Below are 24,743 nucleotides of genomic sequence, written 5' to 3'. Positions count from 1 at the left end.
CTCGCTTGTCTGTGACACTTACACTACACATTTTTGCCACATGCCAAACTGCACAAGACGGAATCTCAAGTTCTGAATTATTTAGACCAAATACATCCTTGCTGAAGTGCCACAGACATAATATCTTGACTGCTTCATTGTGCCAGTGAAGACGCCACATATCAAATTCTTACTCTCAAAGAGCAGAGTGTCTTCCATGGCTGAAATGGCCGGTGCGTCCTGCTTCTCTTCACTGCCCTCCCAGTCTTCCAGTTGCAGGCCGAGGTCCTCCTCAGCCATGCAGGCAGTGCCCTCCGGATCAACTATAAATTACCACAAAAAGCATGCAATTAAAATGAAACTACAAAATGTTTGACAAAAATGGACACAAATGCACAAAAACAAAAAAAGACTAATTAATCAATGATGAATGGATTATTATGTAAGGGTTTTGCATATTTGCAACTATTTTTTTTATCAATTTAGACATTATACTTTAGTAATTTTAGCTAATACAACTTTTTAAAAAGTATTTTCCCCCACTTAGGTGGAGAACTATGAAATAATTTTGGTTATTTTTTGCTATTCTTTTAACATTTATCCAGAATATCATGTGATAATTGTTCAACCTTAGCTCACAGCCTTACAGATTTTACACTGCAGCTCACTGGAAACAATTTCCTGTTGTACTTACTTCAAACAGTGAAAACACAGCTACTGTGTTTGTTTTTGGGTTTAAAAAAAAAAAAAAAAAAAATCAGTTCAAAATCTACATATCGACTCCATTTACTGTCTCACTGTCCCCTGAAGAAGCCTACATGTTTCCCCCCACGTTATATGGTTCTCTTTCTTGTACTAGTAGGTCTTTGGCAGCCGTTCGGTAACTACTGTAAACTGACTGATATAATGTTTGGCTATGACTTTTACCTCAAATCTTTCACATAATTCAAATGTTATTTTTTCATTGGGTGCTTAAGTGCATACATGTACACATTGTGCTGGCCTTGCATGGACAACAGCCAGAACAGGGAGCCAGAAGAACCGATGGATCTTATCTATCAGGGACACCAGTTTGAGACCTCAGCTGTTTCTGCACCACTATTTTCTAGCTCACTGTAGTTCTTCCCCTGACAAGATCTAAAACACAAGGACAGCAGTCATCACCAAACTTTTACTATAAGTCTATTTTTTTTAGTACATTTGATTTTTATTGAAAAATCTAAATGGTAGATATGTGCTTTGTAAGGGCTCAAGCAACCTCAGACATTTGGTGTGCGCTTTATGGACGCAACCTTCAACTTTAGAGCGCAAAATATAGTCCCTTCTAAATTTGGCATCAGCTATTTTCTGCAGCTTAAATTATTGAGTGGAAAAATTTCTTCACTTCAAAGCACTGTTCTCTCCACTCCCACTGATATGAATACAGGAAAGAAACCCAACATACAAGCAGTTTTTCACAGCAACTCTTGCAGCTTCAGGCAGAGCAACACGAGGTGGTTTGTGAGTGTAAGGCCCAAAGCAGATGAGTCCGAGGCTAAATTTCACTTCAGCTCATAGAGATAGAAAAATAAATATTTGTAAAGCTCTAATAAATGCATTTAGACTCACCAACTCTTAATAAATGCTATTACATTTGCTGATTAATTCAAACATTCCCGCATTAAACATTACTGGGAATGTTTAATTGTGTATTCAACCGAATAAAACTAAAACCCTTAAATTAGATGTGACAGATTCTGCTCAAGTGGCTGTTACAGCATTTCAGCGTGCTGTGAACCAACACAGGAAAAAAACAAAAAAAACAAAACAAAAACACAGCCAGTGGGCAGAGAATGAGTTTCTCTGGTCGCCCAATAAAGCTCTGCTTTTAAAAGAGATTACCCAACAGTTCTTCATTTTACAAAACTTCAGATATTTCAGGGTTTCAGCAACTTAAGAACATTATCATTTTGCAACTATTAGTTTCGAATAAATATTTATCTTGTTTTTAGTATGCAAAGATTTCTTTAAAATACTCCCACTTGAATTTTGTCATGCAAAACTTTCAACTAGGTCACTGCTGATCATCTGAATCTGTACTGTAATCCATCATTTTAGACACACTCCGTAACTAAATAGCAAAACAGAAAATTATACTAAAAAACAAAACAAAAAAAAAACGACCCACAAATAAACAACAAAACTAGGTATTTTTTCCCCACCCCCCAAGTTACTCACTTGAGCAGGACTGTCGGTTTGATAGATTGTAAAGGGAGGGGTAGAACTGAAGACAACGCAGCAGAGGTAGACTGTTGCGGCACTGCTCACAGCCAGAAAAGGACGTGAAGGAAGAGGAGGAAAGGGCCGTGACCAGGATGTGGCGGAACAGGGCCAGGGCACCTGTCACATTGCCCTGGGCCAAGTGTACGCTCACCAGGCTGAGCAGGGTATGAGGCTGAGGGAGGAAAAAAAACAAAAACAAGACAAGACGGGTGAAATTAGATGGTGGATGATGTGCATGATAATGAACATTGTTCCTGTCATCTGTGGAGGATCTGCTTTTCTTATTTTTATTTTTTAAATCATGCATGTAAAACAGCACTTCTGCAGTTTCCAGCTTACATATAACACAATTGACCTGCGGTTCCTGAATTATTATAACATGAGAATTCTCTACACGCATAAACCAGCTTTTACCCGCAAAGCTTGATTTAGAATGATATTGGAAATTTTCCCTATCAAATTTAGTCTGTGGTTTCTCTATGGCATTTTCTTGATTGGGTGTGTCAAAACATAACGCCCAAGGGCCAAAATCAGCTCTGCCAAAGACAAAGACTCCATTCTGGCCCACTGGCAGTTTTGGAAAATACGAATAAGGGCACAAAATATCTGACTTTTAACTGTATTTTCACATTTTTACAGCTTTTCCTTCTAATAAACACCTCCACTGTAACCATTCATACTACACTAAAACAACTAATAGATAAACCATTAAATTACACAAAATTTGTTTTTTCACCATGTGCTAAAAATGCAAGATTTTTGTATTCTTTACTATAAAACCCATCAATTAACAAAAAACTTCAGTTTTTAATTAAATAAGTCTGCGCAATGACCTAACTGAGCTTCTTCTGTTTTTTCATACTGATTTCTTGCAATTTAAGAAATTTAAAGCAGCATTTATTTATCATATATAAAACTCGAGATATATTTTTGAAACTGCATTTTCTTCTTATATATTAAAATATTTTAAGGATTAAATGTGTGATTAAACTTCTTTAGACTATCAGAAAGGAGAGTTTTGCTGGTCCGGCCCACTTAACATCAAAGCGTGCTATATGTGGCCCAGAATGTAAAATGAGTCTAACATCTAGATGCTGCGCATTTTTAGGCAAACACTCAGGTTTTAAATTTTCCTAGGTTCCTCTGCCATGTTGAAATGTGTTGTCCAGTGGTTGGGACATTTGTTCCTGGAACCACCTTGATGAGTGCTCAGACATGGCACAATGACACTACTGATCCCAGTAATTGAAAAGTGGTGCTCTGTGAAGCCATCAAAAATGCAGTTCATCAGAAGTTTGTTGGCTAAGTCGCATTCAGCACAGGCAATAAAAAACAAAAAAACAAAAACAAAAAAACCACTACTGCTGATTTGGGATTTTCAGTCCAGTACAACGCAGCGTGCTGCAAAGACGATAACAGGCGTGTTTTTGTTTCCTTTGACGCAAGGCGATGTGATGAATACCGTTTGTGTTAGCAAATACGTTTCTCCAACACGAAACAAAATATAAAGCACACCTAAACAAACTACTTGTACAGCATACTGAAATAGCATAACCCAGCAGGTTATTTACCTCTGACGCATTAAGTGCCAATGCATACTCCAGCAGTGTTTGTGCGTGGGTGCTTAGGCCGTGGTGTAGCAGCAGGTTTGCAGCATTGGCGAGAGGGAGGTGGCGATGGGAAGGCGAAGTTGAGCTCAAGGCTTGGCGCAGGCACTGCAGGGCACGGCTACCATTGCCTTTGGCTCGCCAAAATAGAGCTGCCTCATTGTGGACCTGCCAGCGGGGTATAGTGGCCTATACATACAAAACAACTTAGGTTAGCTTAAGGTGGCCTCAAACAATTTGAGCTGGGAGCTATTTGGAGTGACTAGAGTTATTCATAATCAGACTTCAGATATAATGGAAACGTCTTGTGAACTCAACTTAAGTTGGACTGCAGGAACACTGAGTCAGAAAAGGGTTCATCTAAACTATATTTAAAGAAAAATAAACATACTCTGTAGCACTCTATACAGATTTAGGCTTATACACCAGATGGTAAGATACATAGCAACGATCAGAACCTGTGTGGGTGTGAGGAGCTCCCTTACTTGTTTCATGGCTTGAGCAATTCTATGGCCAATTTGGTCCAGCATCAATCCTCCACTACGTAACTGCAGTATCTATATACACAGACAGAAATATGTGTATATGGATAGTCTTTGCCACAAAAAAAAAGAATACAAACACACCCACAAGAGGACTGTAGTGGTTGTTTTCATATGCAAATGTCCCGCACGTGTACAAATAGACAGACAGATACCTCAGAGGCAAAAGGATCTGGCAGCTCCTTTTCTTCCAGGGGCCACTCTAGTGAGGCAGGCAGAAGGGCTGGGTATGGTTGGGGGACAGGACCACAGTCTGGCAGACCTACTGTCCCAGAAAGACTGCTGGTCCCATAAAGAAGAGTTGCCACTGGGCTGAATAAACATAAGCAGACATATTTCACTCATTATTCTTTTTTTTGCAAAGCTCTTTGAACACATGTGTTTCTTTTGCATTCCTGTAGATCCGTCTGAGAAATGTGAAACTAATACATCTATGCTGCTACCACTAGAAATGTGTCCATCCAGGAATCTGTACTGACCTGATGCCCTGTGATTCAGGTGAAAGGTAGTAGGTTGGCAGCAGGTGAGCTGGGGGGACACTTGGATACTCATGGGCACAGTCAGACCTCTGAGGCCACAACATCCTCTGCAAGTCCTACATCACAAACACACTTCCTGTAACTCTAATTATTCAAAACATGATCACGCTCTAGTTATCCAGTTTATCCAGGCTATATGTGACTATTTTACAAGTCTAACATTTTCTCTTCAGTATTTAAATTTGTCTGCCAAATGTAAACCACCAGTTCCCACACAGTGCTGTAAGTACTATGGTGAGTTTAAGTTCATTTCGAGCAATTTGTTTAAAGTTTGTTTAAGCACTGCAAGAGTTTTATTTAGTTTTATTTATTTATTTTGTTTTTATTTACAGTCACAGATTTCACCTGTGAAAAACAAGAAAATTAAAAGAAAACAAAAAACAAAAACAAAAAACATGTAATTGGTTTAGCCTGCCTTTGTGTAATCCTGATGGCTGCCCCAGAGGGCGGCAGCGGGATCCTGGCCCCCAGACACGGTGGGGTGGAGCTGGAGGCTGGCTTCCGTCTGGTTTGAGTTGCGCTCTGACACAAGTGCCACACTGGATGCCACTGACACCTCTTCTCCAAACTACGAACAAAGACAGAAACACAAAGCAAAACAAGGTTCTTCATAAATAATGACTCAATAAATAAATGTTTGTTTTATTCTTGTAGAAAGAACACAGCAGTGTCGTTGCATTTAAATTGTTTGTCTATAAAAACACAAACAAAAACCCTGGGCTAAGAAACACTGTCCTTCTGTTTGAACACACATGCTCATTCGTGGATTGTTCATTGGTTTTGATATGCTCTACACTGTAGAAAAATACTGATGACATTCAAACTGTGACATATTTTATGTAGTAAGTGAAAAAATGTTTTAAATGCAAATTATGTTTTGAGTTTTACATGCATTTGCCAGTGTTAGAGTGTTCACATCTACCTGTACGCAAGAGCTCTCTACAGAGTGACTGAAGTAAATTTATCATCGGGGGATGTAGTCGTGTGCAGCTATTACAGTGTGCCGTTAATTTCTGAGACTGAGAACATCTCCTGTACAGCAGAGGTAATTCTTAGTCTTTCCTTTCAGGGGAAATGAGAACCTGAGAGCCAGTTTCATTACTGTTTGATGGTTTTTGTGCCTTAACTTGAAAGAAAAGAAAAACTTTAAAAAAAGGCAGACTGACTGATCCACCAGTTCTTAACATATTAACAGACCATCTTCTCTCTTTGTCACATCTAACAGTCACTTTGGCAAGGACACCAACTACAACTGAATAGAACAATTTTTGTACACTAGAACTGATTTTTCATAGCAAAAAAGCAATATCCCTAAAGTCATTCAGAAAAGAAGAGATTATGCCATTGCTTTTAGACTAGAATAACCTCTCGTGATGAACTTGTTAAACATACTTTCAATAGTGTGCGCATCTGCCAAGAAGGCGGTCAGCGTTTATCATTTTGATGTCTACATTTTCTTATAAACAGTTTTTCCAAAGACTCACTTGGACATACTGAACATGTTCAAACAGATCACCCCGGTGGTAGCGGACAGGCAGGTCAAACGGGCAGTAGAGGCTGTGCTGCTGCTGACCCAGCCGACACATCTGATGGTTCCCTGAAACACACATGATGGAAAAGTCTCAGATGCTATTCTAAACACTCGGAGACTATAAAAGAGGGACTGAGCCACTGGGAAGTGAGTTAGCGTAGTCCCATCTTAGAACCTAAAGCTAAGCATTTTAGTGTGTTGAAGCCAACAATGTCAATAACTGACTCGTAACTAGCAATTTAGAAAATGAACTTATCAGAAAACTATTTATTTGAAGTCACTGTTCAGAGGAGCCTAAGGACTGTTTTAGGGCTGGATGACTATGACCAAAATGCTGTTAAAAATTGAGATCACAATTATTTGTCTTGATTATTCATTGATTTTAGAGACAGAAATCTTTTTTGCTGTCAGGTAAACAAAATCCTATTTTCATATTCGTATTGTGTGACACTCTTGCTAATGTACAGACTAAAATAAAACCGGTCTTTCTAATTTGCCAGAATTAAGCGCATCTCTTTGAAGAAAAATAAACATAAAAATTAAACAAACATGGCACTGCTTTCACTTTATACACTGCGTTATATTCCTGTTAATTAGAATATCTGGCTTTTATTCACCTGACCTAACACCTAACCTAGCAAAATCTTTCACTCCATTCATTGTACCTGCATGGTGGGTGTGAATAACACGTAAAATAACTCTAGTAAAACTCGAGTAAAATACTCGACAGCTGTGAGATTCCTCTGTGACATTCTACATAGAACACAGGTTTTGTCACTGTAGAAAGACAACTGTCTGCCTTTATTAATCACCGTGTTTATTGGAAATATACTTTTTGACCAAATGTCTTTATGATCTGGTTGGATACGCTGATGCGCTGCAAGGCTCGCTTTTATTGACATCGGAGTTGATTTTGGAAGATTCACAATTACACAATTTTTTTTGGTCTACATGCATTAATTATACTGCAGGTGGCCGGATAACTCAACATACAGCAAATGACTATGTTGCTTTGTGGTTCACAGACAACTCTAGTGCTCTCTTGGCAAATCGTTTGTTCAGACTGGCACCAATTCCAAAGTATTTCCGAGCAGTGGGATGATGATCAGCTTTAAGGCACAAGCTCTTCAGCTTCTGCAGTGTCAGACATTTTCATGGTGCTTTAAATCTATATTTTAATGTTGTTTAATCTTCTCCTGAATAATCCAGGAAACTTCAAGCCGTCAGCTGCAGTAAACAGCTGTGGCACATGCAGGTAAATGGCAAGACACTGATTTAGCAAGTGTCCAAAGGTTGATTCTGTTCATCTGGACGTAGCGTTTTCAGTGGGAGAAACATTTTGTCACTCATCCAAGTGACTTCTTCAGTCTCAGCTGACTGCAGGTTTTCCCAATCTTATAAACAGTACCTTTGAATAATAGCTGAAACCAGCCCACTGAAAGAACAATGGGCTGGGAGGTCAGTTCCTTCATCATGATTATGCAAATTCTCATGACCATTTATCAAAGACCACTGATCAATGGCCATGAGTACCCTTCACAGAGAGTTGGGGAATGGCTGCAATCACAGCATTGTAGGATGGTGAAAGATGTACCCTTAGGCCCCCTCCTCGATTCAGAGATGGTCTTTCCCTTTTCACGTAAATGGCCTCCTTGACTCCAGTCTCAGCTGACCTGCAGGCAGCTGAGACTGAAGTAGTCACTTGGATGAGTGACGAAACATTTCTCCCACTGAAAACGCTACGTCCAGATGAACAGAATCAACCTTTGGAGATTTACTTACCTGGATGATGGAGAATGCATCAAGACAATTTAGCAAGTGCTTAATTTACTTTTTCTTGGTGTTGTACTGACAGAGAACACACTTTTAATATCGTTCGATCGCATTCAAATGATTGTGTGGAGCCAAAATTGTGATCGAGATAAAGTTTTGTTTAATTTGTTTTCTCGTAGTCTACGTTACAGCCAAACCTGTTTTTGCACCTAACCCCAACTAAACCCTACTTTTGTTTTTTTAAAGGGACCATGTGTAAACCTAGATTAATGTGACTTGACATCTTGCTGAGTTGCTCATATTGTGAATTTGCTTATTCATGCTTGAGTTCATTTATGAGTTTCACAACTTTACAATCATCTCTACTGCACCTTGACAGCTTTACCACTTCTGCTATGTGAAACCAAGTAATAAACTTTGCCCTCCTCAGAACTGATACACATCAGTTTGCAGTAAAACAACTGGCTGAACAAGTCGCTTCTTTTTCACAATTATAAAAAATGCACATTAATTTAGTATGTAACAAGCTAAACCACAGCCAGCCCAGGCTCCTCATATTATCTTTTGACCTGGTAAAGCAATTAGCTTTCTCCAAAGTAGAACGTAATTTGCTGCAAAACTCATTAACTGAACTGTGCGATTACACTACTTTGCAATAATCTCATGACTATCCTAAATGTTCTCTTTCCTGTTCTGTTCTCGTTTAATTCCTGTATGTGGCATCTCACCAAGTTGGGCTTCTTTGGCCATCTGGGTTTCATGGATAATGTTGCGCAGGATTTGTTCTTCCTGCAGCAGCTTGTGTTTGTCCAGCGCCTCCTGCTGGCGAAGGTAGTGATCATGCTGCTTTTGGTACTCCTTCAGCTCATTCAGTGTCCGCTGTAGGGACCTACAAATATGGAAAACAAAGAGGGGAAAAACAGGACAGTTGGTAGACATGGATAAGTGTAAAAATAGTCCATTGGCTGCCAGCTCTGCACTTATTTTAATCACATATTTTGACTTCCCTACAGGTACGTCTATGTGTATTTCTTGTAATCACTGAACAACCTCGACATACAGCAAATGACAATATATTTTCATTGCAAGGCTTTTCTTTGACATTATCAGTAACAGAAATGTACAGTAAAAACAAAAACACAACCAAAATCACTTAGAGAGTGTGTTAAAATGCTTGTGTACCTGTGCTGGGCTTCCAGGCGTTGCTCCAGTTTTTGCTGACACAACACAGCATGCTTCCTCCTTAGGGCCTGTTCATAGCCTGGCTGGGCCTGCAGTGCCTGCTCGTAACACAGCACCGAGTGGTTGTATTCCCCAAGCATCTAGTCAGACAGCAACATAAAGCACGACAGATACAGCAGAGGTCAGACTTACCTGTTTCATGTAGCGACGCTTTGCGAGCACAACAGAACGATAAACAGACTAAAAATATGTACAGACTAGTACACTGATAGAAAGCCTGGTGGACACAAAGAGAAGTGTTATATAAAAATACATTTTGTAAAATACTGGTACTCCCCGTAAATATGAAAACTGTTTTACAGGCCTTGCTTGTAAATCCACTGATAGTCAGAAATTTTCTAAAATACTAGTCCGTAAGAAAACAGGATTTTGATAGCTGGATTTTGATTCTCTCTGAAACCTAACTACAGTGAAATTCAGGAAATGCTGTGATAAAACATTCACTGTGGCTTGAAGGTTTCCCTTTAACTTACAGCATAAATGTTGCCTAAAGTGTAGTGACTGGTGAAGAGGTCTGAGGTAAGGTCGAGGGCAGCGTGGGCGAGGATAGCAGCATCTGCTGAAAAATGGGCACGATGTAGGATGTTGGCCATGTTAACCAGGGCTATATCCTTGTGCTGCCTACAGGAACAACAAACACACAGATACACCTGTAACCACTCGCACGCAATAAACTAAATATTACCGCAAAACTCGTCTGACGAGCCTCACAGTACCTTGGGGAGAAATGCAGAGCGCGCACAACACAGTCCACGGCCTTCTGAGGCTCATTCTTCATACGCCAATAAAATGACGCCATGTTGTACAGCACCCAGGACGACGAATTCTGAAACACACAATCCTAAAGTTATGTGTCTTTTTATGCCTTATGAAATACACAAACTGCCAACTTTTAAGGTTCTACAGAATTTTAGCTTTTCCTCCTCCTTCATATTGTTGCGTTGGACAGTAGAGCTCAGTAACCTTAAGACTCACTGATAATCTGTGCTTCAGAACGTGTCTGACCTTGCACTCAGAATGACTATTGCTTCAATATTTGGGTGTCATAAACCAATCATCTGAACAGAACAAATTTAGATAAGCAGACATGCAAAAATTATATTTGGACCATTTGCCAGTACTTATATCATACTCCTACACCAACTCCAAAGGAAAAAAACAAAAACAGTCACTTTTTTTGTTTTTAAGTATACTGAGTAAATGTTTCACAGAGACCCTTACCCTCAGTAAGCCTTCATGGATGCGATGACCCACCTCATCAGCACTCCGACCCAGCTTAGGAGACAATGAACTAAAAATAGGATCCTCCTTAGAAAGAAGTGGGGAGGTCAGGTTTGCCCTCTCCTGTACACCCTAGAGGAGAGAGAAGGGGAAGACAATTAGATCATATTTTAGCAGGTGATCAAACAAGCAAAAAGGCTGAAGTCTCCTTGGTGCTGTACACCTAGGACTGGGCGATATATCGATTTTTTTTAAAATATTGATATATTTTTATACGAGATATGAGATGTGACTAGGGCTGCACGATTTTGCATAAAATGAGAATCACGATTTTTTTGCTTAGAATTGAGATCACGATTCTCTCACGATTTTCTTTTCCAGTATAAATATTTATTGCACTTATTAGCTGCACATCAACTTCGTAACAGTTGAGACTGAACATAAAAACAATAAATAAACATAAAAACAACAAATGTCTTACATTTTGTCATTGCCGCAAAATGTTGTACTGCTTGAAATTCCGTCTCCACCGTTGCTCGACGCTGCGTGTATAGAGCAGGTAGTGCAACAATAGAAAAATAGTTGCGGGACGGCACTGTGTAGCGTTTGTCTAGGGTGTTCATCATTTTCCTAAATCCCTCGTTTTGCACAGTGTTGATGGGAGCCATATCTTTGGTCAGGTGATAAGTGATAGCCTCCGTAATTTCTTTGTGCCTGCGGGAGTTCGACGTGTATAGGGAAGCGCTGTATAAGGTTCCCGTTATTGATGTTTGGGTGGTTGACCGGGACGGATTTTCTCCTGTCACTTTCTCCTCATCCCTGACGTGCTCTCGGTTGTTTTTTCCCTGCCAATTTTAGCAGCCAGCTTCTGTATCACGTGGTATAAGGCTCCGCACTCGTCATTTGTTGAGCAGGAAGAGTGAGCGCTTGTTTTCATGCAGATTACGTCCCGGATCAAAATGCGGTACAATCGTCGTCGTCTTTTCTCTCTCTCTTTTTTTAAAAAATCGTTGTCATTTGGAAATGAGATCGCACATAAGTATGAATTGAGATTGCGATTTTCTAACGATTAATCGTGCAGCCCTAGATGTGACAATATCGTTTATATCGATATAGTCTATGTTACGCTATAATTTTACTTGTGGAGCCGCAAGTTTGCCTCTCTTTCGTCCACTTTTGTCTCTACGCAACGTTACTCGGCCTCTCCTTCACTGAACAAAACTCCCCCTCCCCCATCGCTTCACCTGCAGGCAAAGACAGGATGGACACGGCAGCTATCAAAGAGGAGCTGGTCGGTAAAAAGAAAACATTTGGAGATCACTATTTCAGTGCTGGCACGGTGGTTAGCACTGTTGCCGCACAGCAAGAAGGTCCTGAGTTCAATTCCAACACCAGGCCGAGGTCTTTCTGTGTGGAGTTTGCATGTTCTCCCCGTGTTTGCGTGGGTTCTCTCCGGGTACTCCGGCTTCCTCCCACCGTCCAAAGACATGCAGCTTGTGGGGATAGGTTAATTGGATAATCCAAATTGTCACTAGGTGTGAATGTGCGAATGAATGTGAGTGTGAATGGTTGTTTGTCCCTGTGTGTTGGCCCTGCGACAGACTGGCGACCTGTCCAGGGTGTACCCTGCCTCTCGCCCTATGACAGCTGGGATAGGCTCCAGCGCCCCCCGCGACCCTGAAAAGGATAAACGGAAGCGAATGGATGGATGGGATGGATATTTCAGTGCTGTCAGCGTAATGTTAACGCCATAACTGCAGTAACGTCAACATAAATCTCTGTTAACGAGTTACCGCGGATCGCCCTGTGGGTGGGGCGGGATGGCATTAACGAGCTAACTGGGCTAACGCGTTGACGCCTAAAATCCTTTCATTTTCTCAAAAATTGACAGTGCGCCTTATGTATGAATTCTGGTTGTGCTTACTGACCGCGAACCGATTTTATGTGGTACACAGCGCTCAGAAACCTTTCAAAAAAATGTTTTGGTACGACTTCGGTAAGCTACAAAAGCTGCACTGCTAAGGCTATCGAGGAGCCTCGCAGAGTAGTACGTACTCTGCTTCAACGTAATATTACCGTACTGTGTGTGTATAAGGACCACAAATGGCACCTGTTAAGAGACACGGTTACAAAGAGGATTTCAAACTCAAGGCTGTCAGTCAGTAGAACTTGGGAACAGAGCAGCTGTAAAATCTGTCTTTGTTATTTACATTTTGACTGCACAATTGTGAGCTTTTTGTTATGCACAAAAACAACATTGTTTTATTTTATTTATGGAGCATTATTATTTAATAAATGCTGATAATTTATTTCTGAGTAATTTTTTCTTGTACATAAGATTAGATAAAACTTTATTAATCCCTTGGGTGGGTTCCTCTGGGAAATCCGGTTTCCAGTACAGAGAAATATATAAATAAAATATACGAAAGGGATAAATGTCCTCCTGTTTCCCCTCCACAGAGGAGTTAAACAGTTTGATGGGAGTTTTTAAGTCTGTTCGTTGTCGTCTTTGGGAGAAGCAACCTGTCACTGAACAGACTCCTCTGGTTGTTTATGGCCATGTGCAGAGGATGCCCAGCATTGCCCATAATGTCCAGCAATTTTTTCTACACAGTATGTTAATAAAAGTGCCCATGTGAGATTTGGGACAAGCTTTGACTAAGAACTCTCTTTTTGTTCTTACTTTATGGCTTTAAAAAAAATATCGAGATATATATCGTATATCGCCATCCAGCTAAAGAATATCGAGATATGAATTTTGGGTCATATCGCCCAGTCCTACGTACACCAAACATCAGAGCAGATGAAGTAGAAAATATTGCGTAGGGGTGGGCGGTATAAACGGTATACGGTACAAACTATATAAATTTGGCCAACGGTAGAGATTTTGACTATACCGCTCTACCGCGATAGCGCATGTTGATGGTGTCATCAAGCGGCGCCGGTTTTGGTCGAAAGCATTGCAGCGGCTGCAAACAATATCATCTGCAAATGATGCCGGGTGACAGTAATAGCAAAGAGACGAAGCACTTTTGGAATATGGGGTGTCACTACCCGATCCGTACCAGAAACCCGATCGGTACCACGCATGCGCAAATCTTACGTCACTTCCCCTATTTGCCAACATTGCGATAGTTAATGTATTTTTTTTTTTCATTCAAACCTTTGTTTAAACCTCAGTGCAATACAAAATAGAATTAAACAGTACCATATTAATGGTGTTGTACTTGCAAAAAAAATTGCATACCATAGACAAACAAAAGAACAATTTTCAGAACCTACAATATAAATATGCAAGGGGGAAAGTACCTGATCAAGCCAAAGAATAAAGTGATTGAAAGATCTTGATTTTTTTTTCACAAACACCAATAGTTTTTATAGCTTTTGGGTTAGTGGAGTTCTTAATTGAATTAAGATACTGTACAAGTTCAAAGGAGAATACATAAAAAGAGGGATGTCTTCCTAAACATTTGGACTTGTGAATATGAAATTTAGCCATTAAAATTAACAAGTTAATCATATATCTGTTATCAAAGTTGAATTGTCTTTGTTTTTTGTGTAGACCAAATAAAACACATTTCCAAAACAGTACAAATCCTTTAAATAACCGTGGTTATGCTACTGTGAAATAAAGATCTGACAGATTTATTGTTGTTCTTAAAATTGCTTAGAAAAGCAAATCTTGCCAACAAAAGTTTGTATAGGAGATGCCAACAGCCTGTGGAATGAAGTGATATTAGGTTGATTCTTAAACAGCATACAAACCCCTGATGGTATTGAGCCAAATACTTTTGTATAATCATGACGATTTATAGCTAAATTGAAATGTAAACAAAATTCTTCACAGGAGAAAAGCATACCATTTGAATCAAATAATTGGTTGACTAAAACAATGTTATTCCTAAACCAACTATCTAAGAAGAGAGATTTTCTTTTAAATAAAACATCCTTGTTATTCCAGATAATAACTGTGTGGACTAAAGTTATGCTAGTAAATAAGTGTCCATGCTAAAAAGCTTGACAATGAAAAGCAGAGATTTTTATAGGTATTTTATCAATATCAAAATTACAGGTAAGGAAAAATTCAGTGCCACCTAACTTAGAAAACATGCACACAGGTATAGTATTCCAAATGGAAGTAGGATTAGTAATTAGATTCTTTAATCAATTTATTTTGAATGTGTTATTTAAAGTGTTAAAACCTAACACATTAAGTCCTCCATTGACATATGAGTTCATAAGAACTGTTTTTTTAAATGTAGCGTGTCCTATTTTTCCAGATAAAGTTGAAAAGTAACTTATCAACCTCTTTTATGAGTTTATTATCAAGGTGCAATGCCAATGCAGCGTATGTAAGACGAGAGATACCTTCTGCTTTAGTTATTAATACTCTGCCTTTTAACGACAAATCTCTTAAGAGCCACTGATTAAATCTGTGTTTGAGTTTCTCTAGAATAGGATAGAAATTTAGAGTGATTCTATTTTCCTGGTTTTTGGTTATTATGATACCTGGTGGGGGTGGTGGTCCCCATCTTCAAGAAGGGGGACCGGAGGGTGTGTTCCAACTACAGGGGGATCACACTCCTCAGCCTCCCCGGGAAAGTCTATGCCAGGGTGCTGGAGAGGAGGGTTCGTCCGCTAGTCGAACCTCGGATACAGGAGGAACAATGCGGTTTTCGTCCTGGTCGCGGAACACTGGACCAGCTCTTTGTCCTCTCGAGGATACTTGAGGGTGCATGGGAGTTTGCCCAACCAGTCTACATGTGTTTTGTGGACCTGGAGAAGGCATTCGACCGTGTCCCTCGGGGCGTCCTGTGGGAGGTGTTGCGCGAGTATGGGGTGTCTGGCCCATTGCTACGGGCCATTCAATCCCTATACAACCGTTGCAAGAGCTTGGTTCGCATTGCCGGCAATAAGTCGGACTCGTTCCCGGTGGGTGATGGGCTCCGCCAGGGCTGCCCTTTGTCTCCGGTTCTGTTCATAATTTTTATGGACAGGATTTCTAGGCGCAGCCAAGTGGCGGAGGGCTTTCGCTTTGGTGGCCTCAGAATCTCATCTCTGATTTTTGCGGATGATGTGGTTCTGTTGGCTTCATCGGGTGAGGGCCTCCAGCTCGCACTGGAGCGGTTCGCAGCCGAGTGTAACGCAGCGGGAATGAGGATCAGCACCTCCAAATCTGAGGCCATGGTTCTCAGCCGGAAAAGGGTGGAGTGCCCACTCCGGGTCGGGGATGAGTTCCTGCCCCAAGTGGAGGAGTTCAAGTATCTCGGGGTCTTGTTCGCGAGTGATGGGAGAAGGGAGCTGGAGATCGACAGACGGATTGGGGCTGCGGCTGCAGTAATGCGGACGCTGCACCGGTCAGTCGTGGTGAAGAGGGAGCTGAGTGTAAAAGCGAAGCTCTCAATTTACCGGTCGATCTACGTCCCTACCCTCACCTATGGCCACGAGCTGTGGGTAGTGACCGAAAGAACGAGATCGCGGATACAAGCGGCGGAAATGAGCTTCCTCCGAAGGGTGGCTGGCCTCTCCCTTAGAGATAGGGTGAGAAGTTCGGCCATCCGGGAGGGGCTTAGAGTAGAGCAGCTGCTGCTCCACATCGAAAGGAGCCAGCTGAGGTGGTTCGGGCATCTGGCAAGGATGCCCCCTGGGCGCCTCCTGGGCGAGGTGTTCCAGGCATGTCCCACCGGGAGGAGGCCCCGGGGCAGACCCAGGACACGCTGGAGAGATTATATCTCTCGGCTGGCCTGGGAACGCCTTGGTATTCCCCCGGACAAGCTGGAGGAGGTGGCTGGGGAGAGGGAGGTCTGGACCTCTTTGCTTAGGCTGCTACCCCCGCGACCCGACCTCGGATAAGCGGATGAAGATGGATGGATGGATGGATGGATGGATGATACCTAAATAACGAACTTATTGTTTTATTGGAATGTTACACAAAGCTGTTTTCGAACATTCTTTTATCGCCATAAGTTCACATTTAGGAATATTCAAGTACAATCCAGAAGCTTTGGAAAATATGGAGATTGTTTCAATAGCAAGAGAGATTTGATATTCATCTTTTAGGAATAATGTAGTGTCATCCGCTAACTGTGTTATGAGTAAATCTTTGCCAATTAGCAATATACCTTTTACATTGCTTGATTTTATATGGTTAGACAATAGTTGGGCAATTAATAAAAACAGGTATGGAGAAATGGGACAGCCTTGTCTTATCCCTCTTTGTATGTTAAATCTGGGTGAAGTGCTGTTTGTTAATTTAATACTGCTGTTACTGTTATGGTATAATGTTTTAATCGCTGTAGAGAAGTACCAAAACCATACTTATCTAGAGCTTGAAATAAAAATTCATGCGCCACCGTATCGAAGGCCTTGTGGAAGTCTAAAAATAATATGAAACCATTGCAATTTATGAGGTCAGAATAATCAAGAATATCTGAAACCAATCTAATATTGTTAGTTATATGTCTTTTGGGCATAAAGCCAGATTGTGTTTCATCAATAACAGAGTCAAGAACCATCTTAAGTCTGTTAGCTACAATTAGAGCAAATACTTTATAATCATTATTTAGTAAGCTAATTGGTCTCCAATTATCAATCATTAATAGGTCCTTATTAGGCTTCGGAATCAACGTGGTCAAACCTTGATTCATCATAGTGGGAAGTTGTTGGTTTCCTATGCTTTCTGCAAATACCTCAAGAAGAAAGGGAGACAACTCTTCAGAAAAAGTTTTATATAATTCTGCAGTAAGACCATCCGTACCTGGAGATTTATTATTTTTTAATAGCCCAATTGCATTTTTGACTTCTTCTAATGAAATGGGTTGATCACATAATATAGAATCTTCTTGGCTGATAGATTTAACATTCAGCGATTCTAAGAGGTGATCTACAGCTTCCTGAGAAAATGTAGAGCTATAAAGTTCATTATAGAAATGACTACAATGTTTAGAGATTAATCTGTAATCCTCTGTTATTATCCCATTTATCATTAATTTGCTAATATTATTTATGCTTGAGTGTTTCTTTTCTAAACTGAAGAAATAATGGAAATTACGCTCACCTTCTTCAAGCCATTTAGATCTTGATCTGATAAAGGCTCCTTTTGCTTTGGCTGAGTATAAACAATCTAATTTATCTTGTAATTTAGCAAGGTTCAATTTATCCTCTTCAGTTAAAGTGTCAATTTGTTTATTAGATAACTGTAATTTGAGAGATTATATTTTCTTCCTCTAACCTTTTGGATTTCACATTAAGGCTGCCAACCTTCCTTAAATATTTGCCAATTACAAATTTTAATAATTCCCTAAATTTTCTTGAGCTATAGACCAAAAGTTTGAGATCAGATCTTTAAGATCCTTTTTCACATTGTCTTTCTGTAATAATGAGCTGTTGAGTTTCCAATATGTAAATTTAATAACAGAAGAATTAGAAGGGAAGTTAAACAGAGGGAAGGGCATTAGGGAAGTTAAATTTATTTTATTATATATGGCTTTATGATCTGTTTCTGGAGAAGGCCATGCACCTACATCTATGCTATTGATGTCAAAATTCTCTGAAACTAACCAACAGTCTATCCTTGAATGTCTCGAGTTAGAATTGTTGCACCAAGTAAACATTTTGGACTGAGAATATTTGAATCTCCAAATGTCTGTGTGTTTTAGGTGTACCATAACAGTTTTCAATGTAGTATTAATTCTGTTCGAATGTCCTGGAAGAAATTTATCTAATTCAGCATCCATAATACAGTTAAAGTCTCCACCTAGTAATAATTTTGCATTTGGAAATTTATTTAACCAGCTAGATTTTTTTTTTTCCAATCGTCAAAAATAAATGATCATTTTCTAGCTTCGTGTTAAACCCATATATGTTAGTTACAATTAAAACTAAATCATTATATTTTATGACTTGACATATGTAATGACCTGCAGAAGAAATGAGGGTCAGGGAATATTGAAGAGTTTGTGTGAATTTCAGCACCATTTACAAAGCCTCGACCTCCAACAAAGTAAGCAGATTTCCCTTCTTCACATGCTTTCTTTATAATGGGCCACAGCTTCAGTCTGTTTTCTTTGTCCTCTCTCGTCAGGTCTTCAGTGAACCGCAGATGATTATATTGAAGGAAAGTATTGTTCTTGGCAGCTTTCCACACAGCATCACGAATTCTCCTTGAGATGAACTGGATGATGATCCCTCTGGGTCTTGGGTCATTTTGTTTTGGTTTCCCCACTCGATGAGCGATGTCTAAGACCTCTGGAAGCTTTTCCTTTTCTGCTGGCAGAACCGTTTGGCATATCTCAATCACTTTTGCGCACACATCTTCTTTCTCCAACTCCGGTACCCAATACAGTCTCAGGTTCCAACGGCGGTTGTAGCGTTCAATTTCAGAGATGCATTCGTCACATTTCTGTGTAAGCCACTCGTTTTTCTCAATGACCATAATCTTATCACTTGTGTCCTTTCATTCCGTACGAACTGTTCCTACCATTTCTTCAATGGCGTCACTTCTGGTGTTGATCAGATTGATCAAAGTGTTGACTGCATCAGCTTTCAGGGAGTCGCCATCAGAGTGACTGGTAGACAATGTTGGTTTTTTTAGCCACTGGAGGCTTGGAAGGCGTAACTGGTAGTGGTGGAAATTCTTCTTCAACCATCTGCTGACAATCCATTTCTTTCATGTAGCTATGGTCGCTAGCTAGCATGCTAGTTGCATGTGGTTTGCCCGAGTTACTCAGCCTTTTCTGAACAGATTTCGACATGTTGTTGTTATTAAATTTGGATTCAGATTTAGCAGGTTTTATTGCGCTGATCTTCAAAAAAGTCTTGGAAGCTAGAAAGACGTCAAATAGGTGCTATAAAACTGCTTTATAACATTCTAGTGCTGAGAGCTCGAAAAAAATACTCCTCTTCACGTCGCCATCTTGCTCAGCCCCCCAGTTAATGTGTTTGAGTGACACGGTTAGCGCCCAGTTAGCTCCTAGCATTTCTCAACAGCTCTGCCTCCTTTTCAACTGCCCGAGACATTTAAACAATGGATAATCCGTTTACAAACAAATTCATGCTTTTCTCCTCAACAGAGAGCGTCCCCCATTTTAACAACAGCGCCGTAAAATAAGAAGAATGGCGCAGAATGTGTCACGTGAAGATTCATCAGCCAGATTAAGTGTTTACTGACAATTGACATCATCATGACTATTCCAACAATCCTCTCCGCACAGAGAAGCATAAACACACTTGACTATCACTAAATCAAATTAAACATGCATTTGTAATGGCGCTACTTCAGTTTACAATACAGTTCATTCACTTAGTCAGCAGGTGGCGGTATCCTCGTACACTGGGGAGTAAACTGCCATTAAATGAAACAGAAGAAGAAGAAAAATCTGCACATGCGCAGTACAGATCGGGTAGACTTTGCACATGTGCAGTAAGGATCGGGGAGTACTGATCCGTAACTATCTTTTTATTTTTCATTTTTGTCTACATTATATTGAAATGTTTCATTATTGCAACCATTTTAAGAGATAATTATTATTGTTAACATCTTAACAGATACTCTGACCCGTAACGGCCGGAAGTAGACACCTTTCGCATATGCGTGGTACCGATCGGGTTTCCGGTACAGATCGGGTAGTGACATGGGGAAAGCCCAAAACTGCACTACCTCCACTTCCGTACCATTGATTCATTAATGCTGAATTCTCTCGCAGCTGCTCTTCCCACGTTGTTGCAGTATATTAATGACTAACCTCATATTATGGATGGATTATCTCAGTTGTTCTCCTGAGTGAAGTTTGGTCCGTTTACAGCATCCTGCCATGCAATTGCATTTGTCTCTAACCACCAGAAACCCTCACGTTAACTTTTATCGAGTGGAAAAAAGTTAGCGTTCGTCCTTTAGCTTCACTGTGCTAATGTTATGCTAACTTTTGCTAGCAATCACGTAGCACATCATTATATACCAGCTAGTCCGACTTCAGTAACCCTACAAAACGTCACTGCTGTTTAGTTTTCTGTCTTCATTTATGTTGGAAGTGATAGCAGAGCTGTACGTTTTAATTTTTTGAGAAGTCTCTCAGTCAGAACATGCTATATCAACACTGATCATTTTATTAAAGATAAAATAATTTAGACAGTTTTTAACGCTCAGTGATGCCGCAGTGTTTGTTTGACTTTGGGACCTGAAGAAGAGGGAGTTTTGGACCCAGATTACTCCGCAGGGCTCCTGACTATGGCAGCTGTAATGCTCCGGCAATCCATCAAGCAGTGCGCCTTCATAGTCTACCAAAGTCGTACTAAAACATTTTTGAACAGATTTCTGCGCGCCGTGTACCACATAAAATTGATTCGAGGTGAGTAAGCACAACCAGAATTCATACATAAGTAGGGATGGGTATCGTTTAGGTTTTATCCGATACCGGTGCCAAATCGGTACTTTTGAAACGGTGCCAGTGCTCAAACGGTGCTCAAACCGGTGCTTAAAGAATGGAGAACACAAACTTTGTCCAAAAACCTCTCATGTTCAGCTGTTTTTTTTTGTAAAAAGATAACAATGTTAGCCTTTTCTGCAGCTATGGGGCATATATGGTATCACTCATGGCTGGAAGCAGTGCTTAATCAATGGAAAAAACACAAACTTTGTCCAAAAACCTCTCATGTTTAACTGTTTTCCACTTCTTCTTTGGTCATTTTAGCCTTTTTGGCCAGGGTGAAGAGAGTATCTGCCATCAAACAAGAAGACAGCCGCATGTAGCTATGATGATGTTTGCTAGTTCACCTTACATGCATTAATGTAATAACGTGGTTAGCCTACTCAACGTAAATTACACACGAACAACATTAAGCTACTCACGCAGAGAAGAACGGCTGCTGCTGCCATCAAATACGGCGCATTTCTCGGCTTTTAAAAAAAACGCTATGCGTCGCCAGGTGTTTCATGAGATTCGAGGTGTTACCTCCTTTGACAGTATCACAGTATCAGCTTAAAGCACTTGTTGCTTCTGAGTTTGCATATTTTGCTGTGAAGTACAGCCAGACTTTTAACCGCTTCGCCTTGGACATTTTTAATCTGTAGCTCTGCGCTAACAGAACGTACGTACCTGGCCCCACCTACTATCCTCGGAAACGTAAAACAATTGGCTAAAAGTGTATCACAGCTCAGGAAAAAAAAGCACCGAAATAAAGCACCGAAATGTGCGCTGCTTTTCGGTCTGGTTACTACCGTTTATGTCAGAACGACACCGGTACCCATCCCTATACATAAGGCACACTGTCGATTTTTGAGAAAATTAAAGGATTTTATGTGTGCCTTATAGTGTGTAAAATACATGATACAGAAGAAAAGAATTTATCGCGATATATATCGTTACTGCACATGCTTCAAATTATACCGTGATATGGATTTTAGGCCATATCGCCCAGCCCTACTATTGTGACCCCATTTGACAGCAGTCTGCAGTAAAGACTCTCACAATTACCTAAAATGAGACTTGTAAAAACAAATAAAGTGAATAACATAAATACAAGCTTGACACAGTGCAGTGGTTATGACCTTCACATTACAGCAAGAGGGCCCGAATCCGCCAGCCGGATGAGGCCTTTCTGTGTGAAGTTTTCATATTCGGGTACAGGACAGTGGTGATTAACGTGATGTGAATGATTATCAGTCTCCCTGTGATGGACTGGCCAAGCTGTACCCCGTCTTTTGCTCTCTCACAAATGGGATAACCTACATCCACTCCACGACAATGAATTGGAAAAGTAGTTAAGAAAATAGACAGATTGAATATAAATACATGTTTTCCATGTCATTTAAATTGGTCCTGTTGTTTCTTATTCATTTACTACCGTCTCCTTACGCATAAAAAAGGACTCCTAGTCTACTCTTTGCAGTGTGGAATACAGCTTATTAATTTAACACTGGTATCAGTACAAATCCTCTTTTCCAATGTATGGGAATAGTATTGGAACTAGAAAAACGTGGATCGGTGTGTACCTAATTAATGATAAATTTCTTGACATTGGATTCAAGGAGAAATTTAAATTCAAACATCATACAAGTAAGTTTGTAGATAAACTGCAACAAGGGGTTGGTTTAAAACAAACAAACAACAGTGGCATCAACATCCACTTATACCTGGCAAGCTTGACCTACCCAAACAAAAGCAGCTGCAATAAATATATATAACAAATCTAATGCCATTTAGTTACATTGTTTTCTACTGTGCTTAGAAAATCACCAGGACCTTGAACCTTTTTACTCATCAGCATAGTTTCCCTCATAGCTCCTATGATCTTTTGCTCATACTGAGGCTGCTGCCTTGTGGCTGGCTGGCTCTGAGCTCTCGATGGCTTTAACTTTAGCCTCTTTGCCTTTGTTAGCTTCTTTAAAATGTTTAAGTACAGCTGGGCGAGGGTGTTTTAAGTGTCTAATAAGGTCTGTTGTTTATTTTAGCAAACTCTGCGTCTTCACTCACAGTAAATAAATTCTAGTTAAAGACATGTTAGCACAAGGCTGCAAGTGTGGGCATGACTACCTGCTCACGTTACCCATCTGTGTAACAGACCGGCTCATAATCAGACCCACATGAGACAGACTGGCTGATCTGGGATGAGCATGTCGGAAAACAGCAGATTCCAGTCCCTGGCTGGTCAGATGGTCCATTTCTAGTAATTAAGTGTAAAATTGGCTTAAAGCCTAATTAAACAAGAACTGCCATGTAATTCCATGCAACTCTGCAATTCAGTTCCAGAGGTTAGGTTCAGGATAACATTTCAAAATATTTGTTGGGAAATAAAAAAGCCATGCAGATAATACTTGTCATCAAGCGGCCCTATATCCTCACAACAGATGATGAGCCTGGTGTCTACTCACCCTGAGGTGCTGGAAAGCATGGATACTATAAGGTAGTTCAAACACTTTTCCACAGTCTGGCTTCTCTAGATCTGGGGGTAGAGCAGACCTGGAATCAATGTAGTCTTCAGGGCTAGAAAGAAAAGAGGAGAAGAAAAGATGACAATTTCATCATAATCACACAGAGGCCGTGAAGTTATTTAGGAGCAGAAACCATAAATGCATATTTAAAAGCAAAATAATGGCACAGACCTGATGTCTTTGCTTTCCAATGAGACATAAGTGCCATCATACAGATCCAGGTCTCCCAGGGGTACCTTAGCCATTACACAGTCTGCATCCTCCTTGTAATGCCTCTGCTCCAAACCCGTATCTCGGTCCTCATTCTCCTCAATATGAATCTTCTGTGCCACTAGCTGCTTCTGCTCAACAATCAGAAAAGAAGGCAGCAGTGAGGCATGACAAACTGGAATTGGATCTTAAATTAAACGACTGAATTTAATTTAATAATGTAGTGACACAAACTACGGCGAATGACCAGCATGAATGAAAGAATAAATGGGTAAACCCACCTCCAGCTTCTTGAGGTAGTTAACGCGGGTTTCTTGCCTCATGAAGATTACAACATCGTGCGGGTGTTTCAGATTTAAAGGGGAGTCCACCTGAAAAGCAAACAGCGCGATCGTGACCGACGTGCTTAGCTTCGCTTACTTAGGCCGAAAAAGACTTGGGCAGTTGATTAATCTCTGATATGACAACATTCAGATAGTGTGGAGTCATTGATTTAACTAGTGCGCCCGATTGTTAATTTCACACACGCACACTCGTCTTGTCAGACGCTCCTAATACACATAAATACGTAATGTCCCTGTCTATAGTCGGCACCAAACACCACTGACGTTCTGGCATATCTGCAAGCGCCTTCCAATGGAGGCATACACACTGTCATAAAAATATAAGTGTTTATCTTGACCCGGTTAACCAAAAGATAAAGGAACTAGTCTGATAAAGCTAAACCACTTGGTCAAACAAGCGGGATTTTAATATCCACGGAACTTTCTTTCTAAATCCACAGTTGCTCAAGCTGACAAATGAGTCGCACCGAGTTAAATTATTATAAGTACTACAGTTACGTTACAGTCGGTGCTATGAAAAATAGTTAGCTTCATAAGCTAGCAGCCAAACGTAAGCGTTAGCAGG

At 40.4% G+C, this 24,743-nt stretch overlaps 1 protein-coding gene across 2 annotated transcripts in view; it reads right to left on the bottom strand.

Moving 5' to 3' along the window:
* Positions 1-24,743, bottom strand: part of ttc17 (tetratricopeptide repeat domain 17) — a 28,958-nt gene that overhangs the window by 3,959 nt on the left and 256 nt on the right. The window contains exons 2-17 of one of the 2 annotated variants that reach the window (XM_086294132.1): positions 24,116-24,205; positions 23,796-23,965; positions 23,565-23,676; positions 10,697-10,828; positions 10,192-10,301; positions 9,949-10,096; positions 9,416-9,555; positions 8,962-9,122; positions 6,414-6,526; positions 5,345-5,497; positions 4,870-4,985; positions 4,546-4,702; positions 4,334-4,405; positions 3,813-4,037; positions 2,197-2,413; positions 174-302 (exon numbers count right to left, since the gene is read on the bottom strand). In XM_086294132.1, the coding sequence (XP_086150258.1) occupies positions 174-302; positions 2,197-2,413; positions 3,813-4,037; positions 4,334-4,405; positions 4,546-4,702; positions 4,870-4,985; positions 5,345-5,497; positions 6,414-6,526; positions 8,962-9,122; positions 9,416-9,555; positions 9,949-10,096; positions 10,192-10,301; positions 10,697-10,828; positions 23,565-23,676; positions 23,796-23,965; positions 24,116-24,205 (2,245 nt within the window). Of the gene's footprint in view, positions 1-173; positions 303-2,196; positions 2,414-3,812; positions 4,038-4,333; positions 4,406-4,545; positions 4,703-4,869; positions 4,986-5,344; positions 5,498-6,413; positions 6,527-8,961; positions 9,123-9,415; positions 9,556-9,948; positions 10,097-10,191; positions 10,302-10,696; positions 10,829-22,241; positions 23,543-23,564; positions 23,677-23,795; positions 23,966-24,115; positions 24,206-24,743 lie in introns of those variants that run through there. The other variant, XM_086294136.1, reaches the window with a different exon arrangement.

Source organism: Aulonocara sp. 'chitande type north' Nkhata Bay, linkage group LG1, assembly GCF_057382095.1.
Source record: "Aulonocara sp. 'chitande type north' Nkhata Bay isolate Kocher_YH1m ecotype deep benthic linkage group LG1, A_spYH_male_GT1.1, whole genome shotgun sequence".
Taxonomy (NCBI): Eukaryota; Metazoa; Chordata; class Actinopteri; order Cichliformes; family Cichlidae; genus Aulonocara; species Aulonocara sp. 'chitande type north' Nkhata Bay.
The sequence above is the reverse complement of the archived record's forward strand: the minus strand, read 5'-3'. Positions and strand labels throughout refer to the sequence as shown.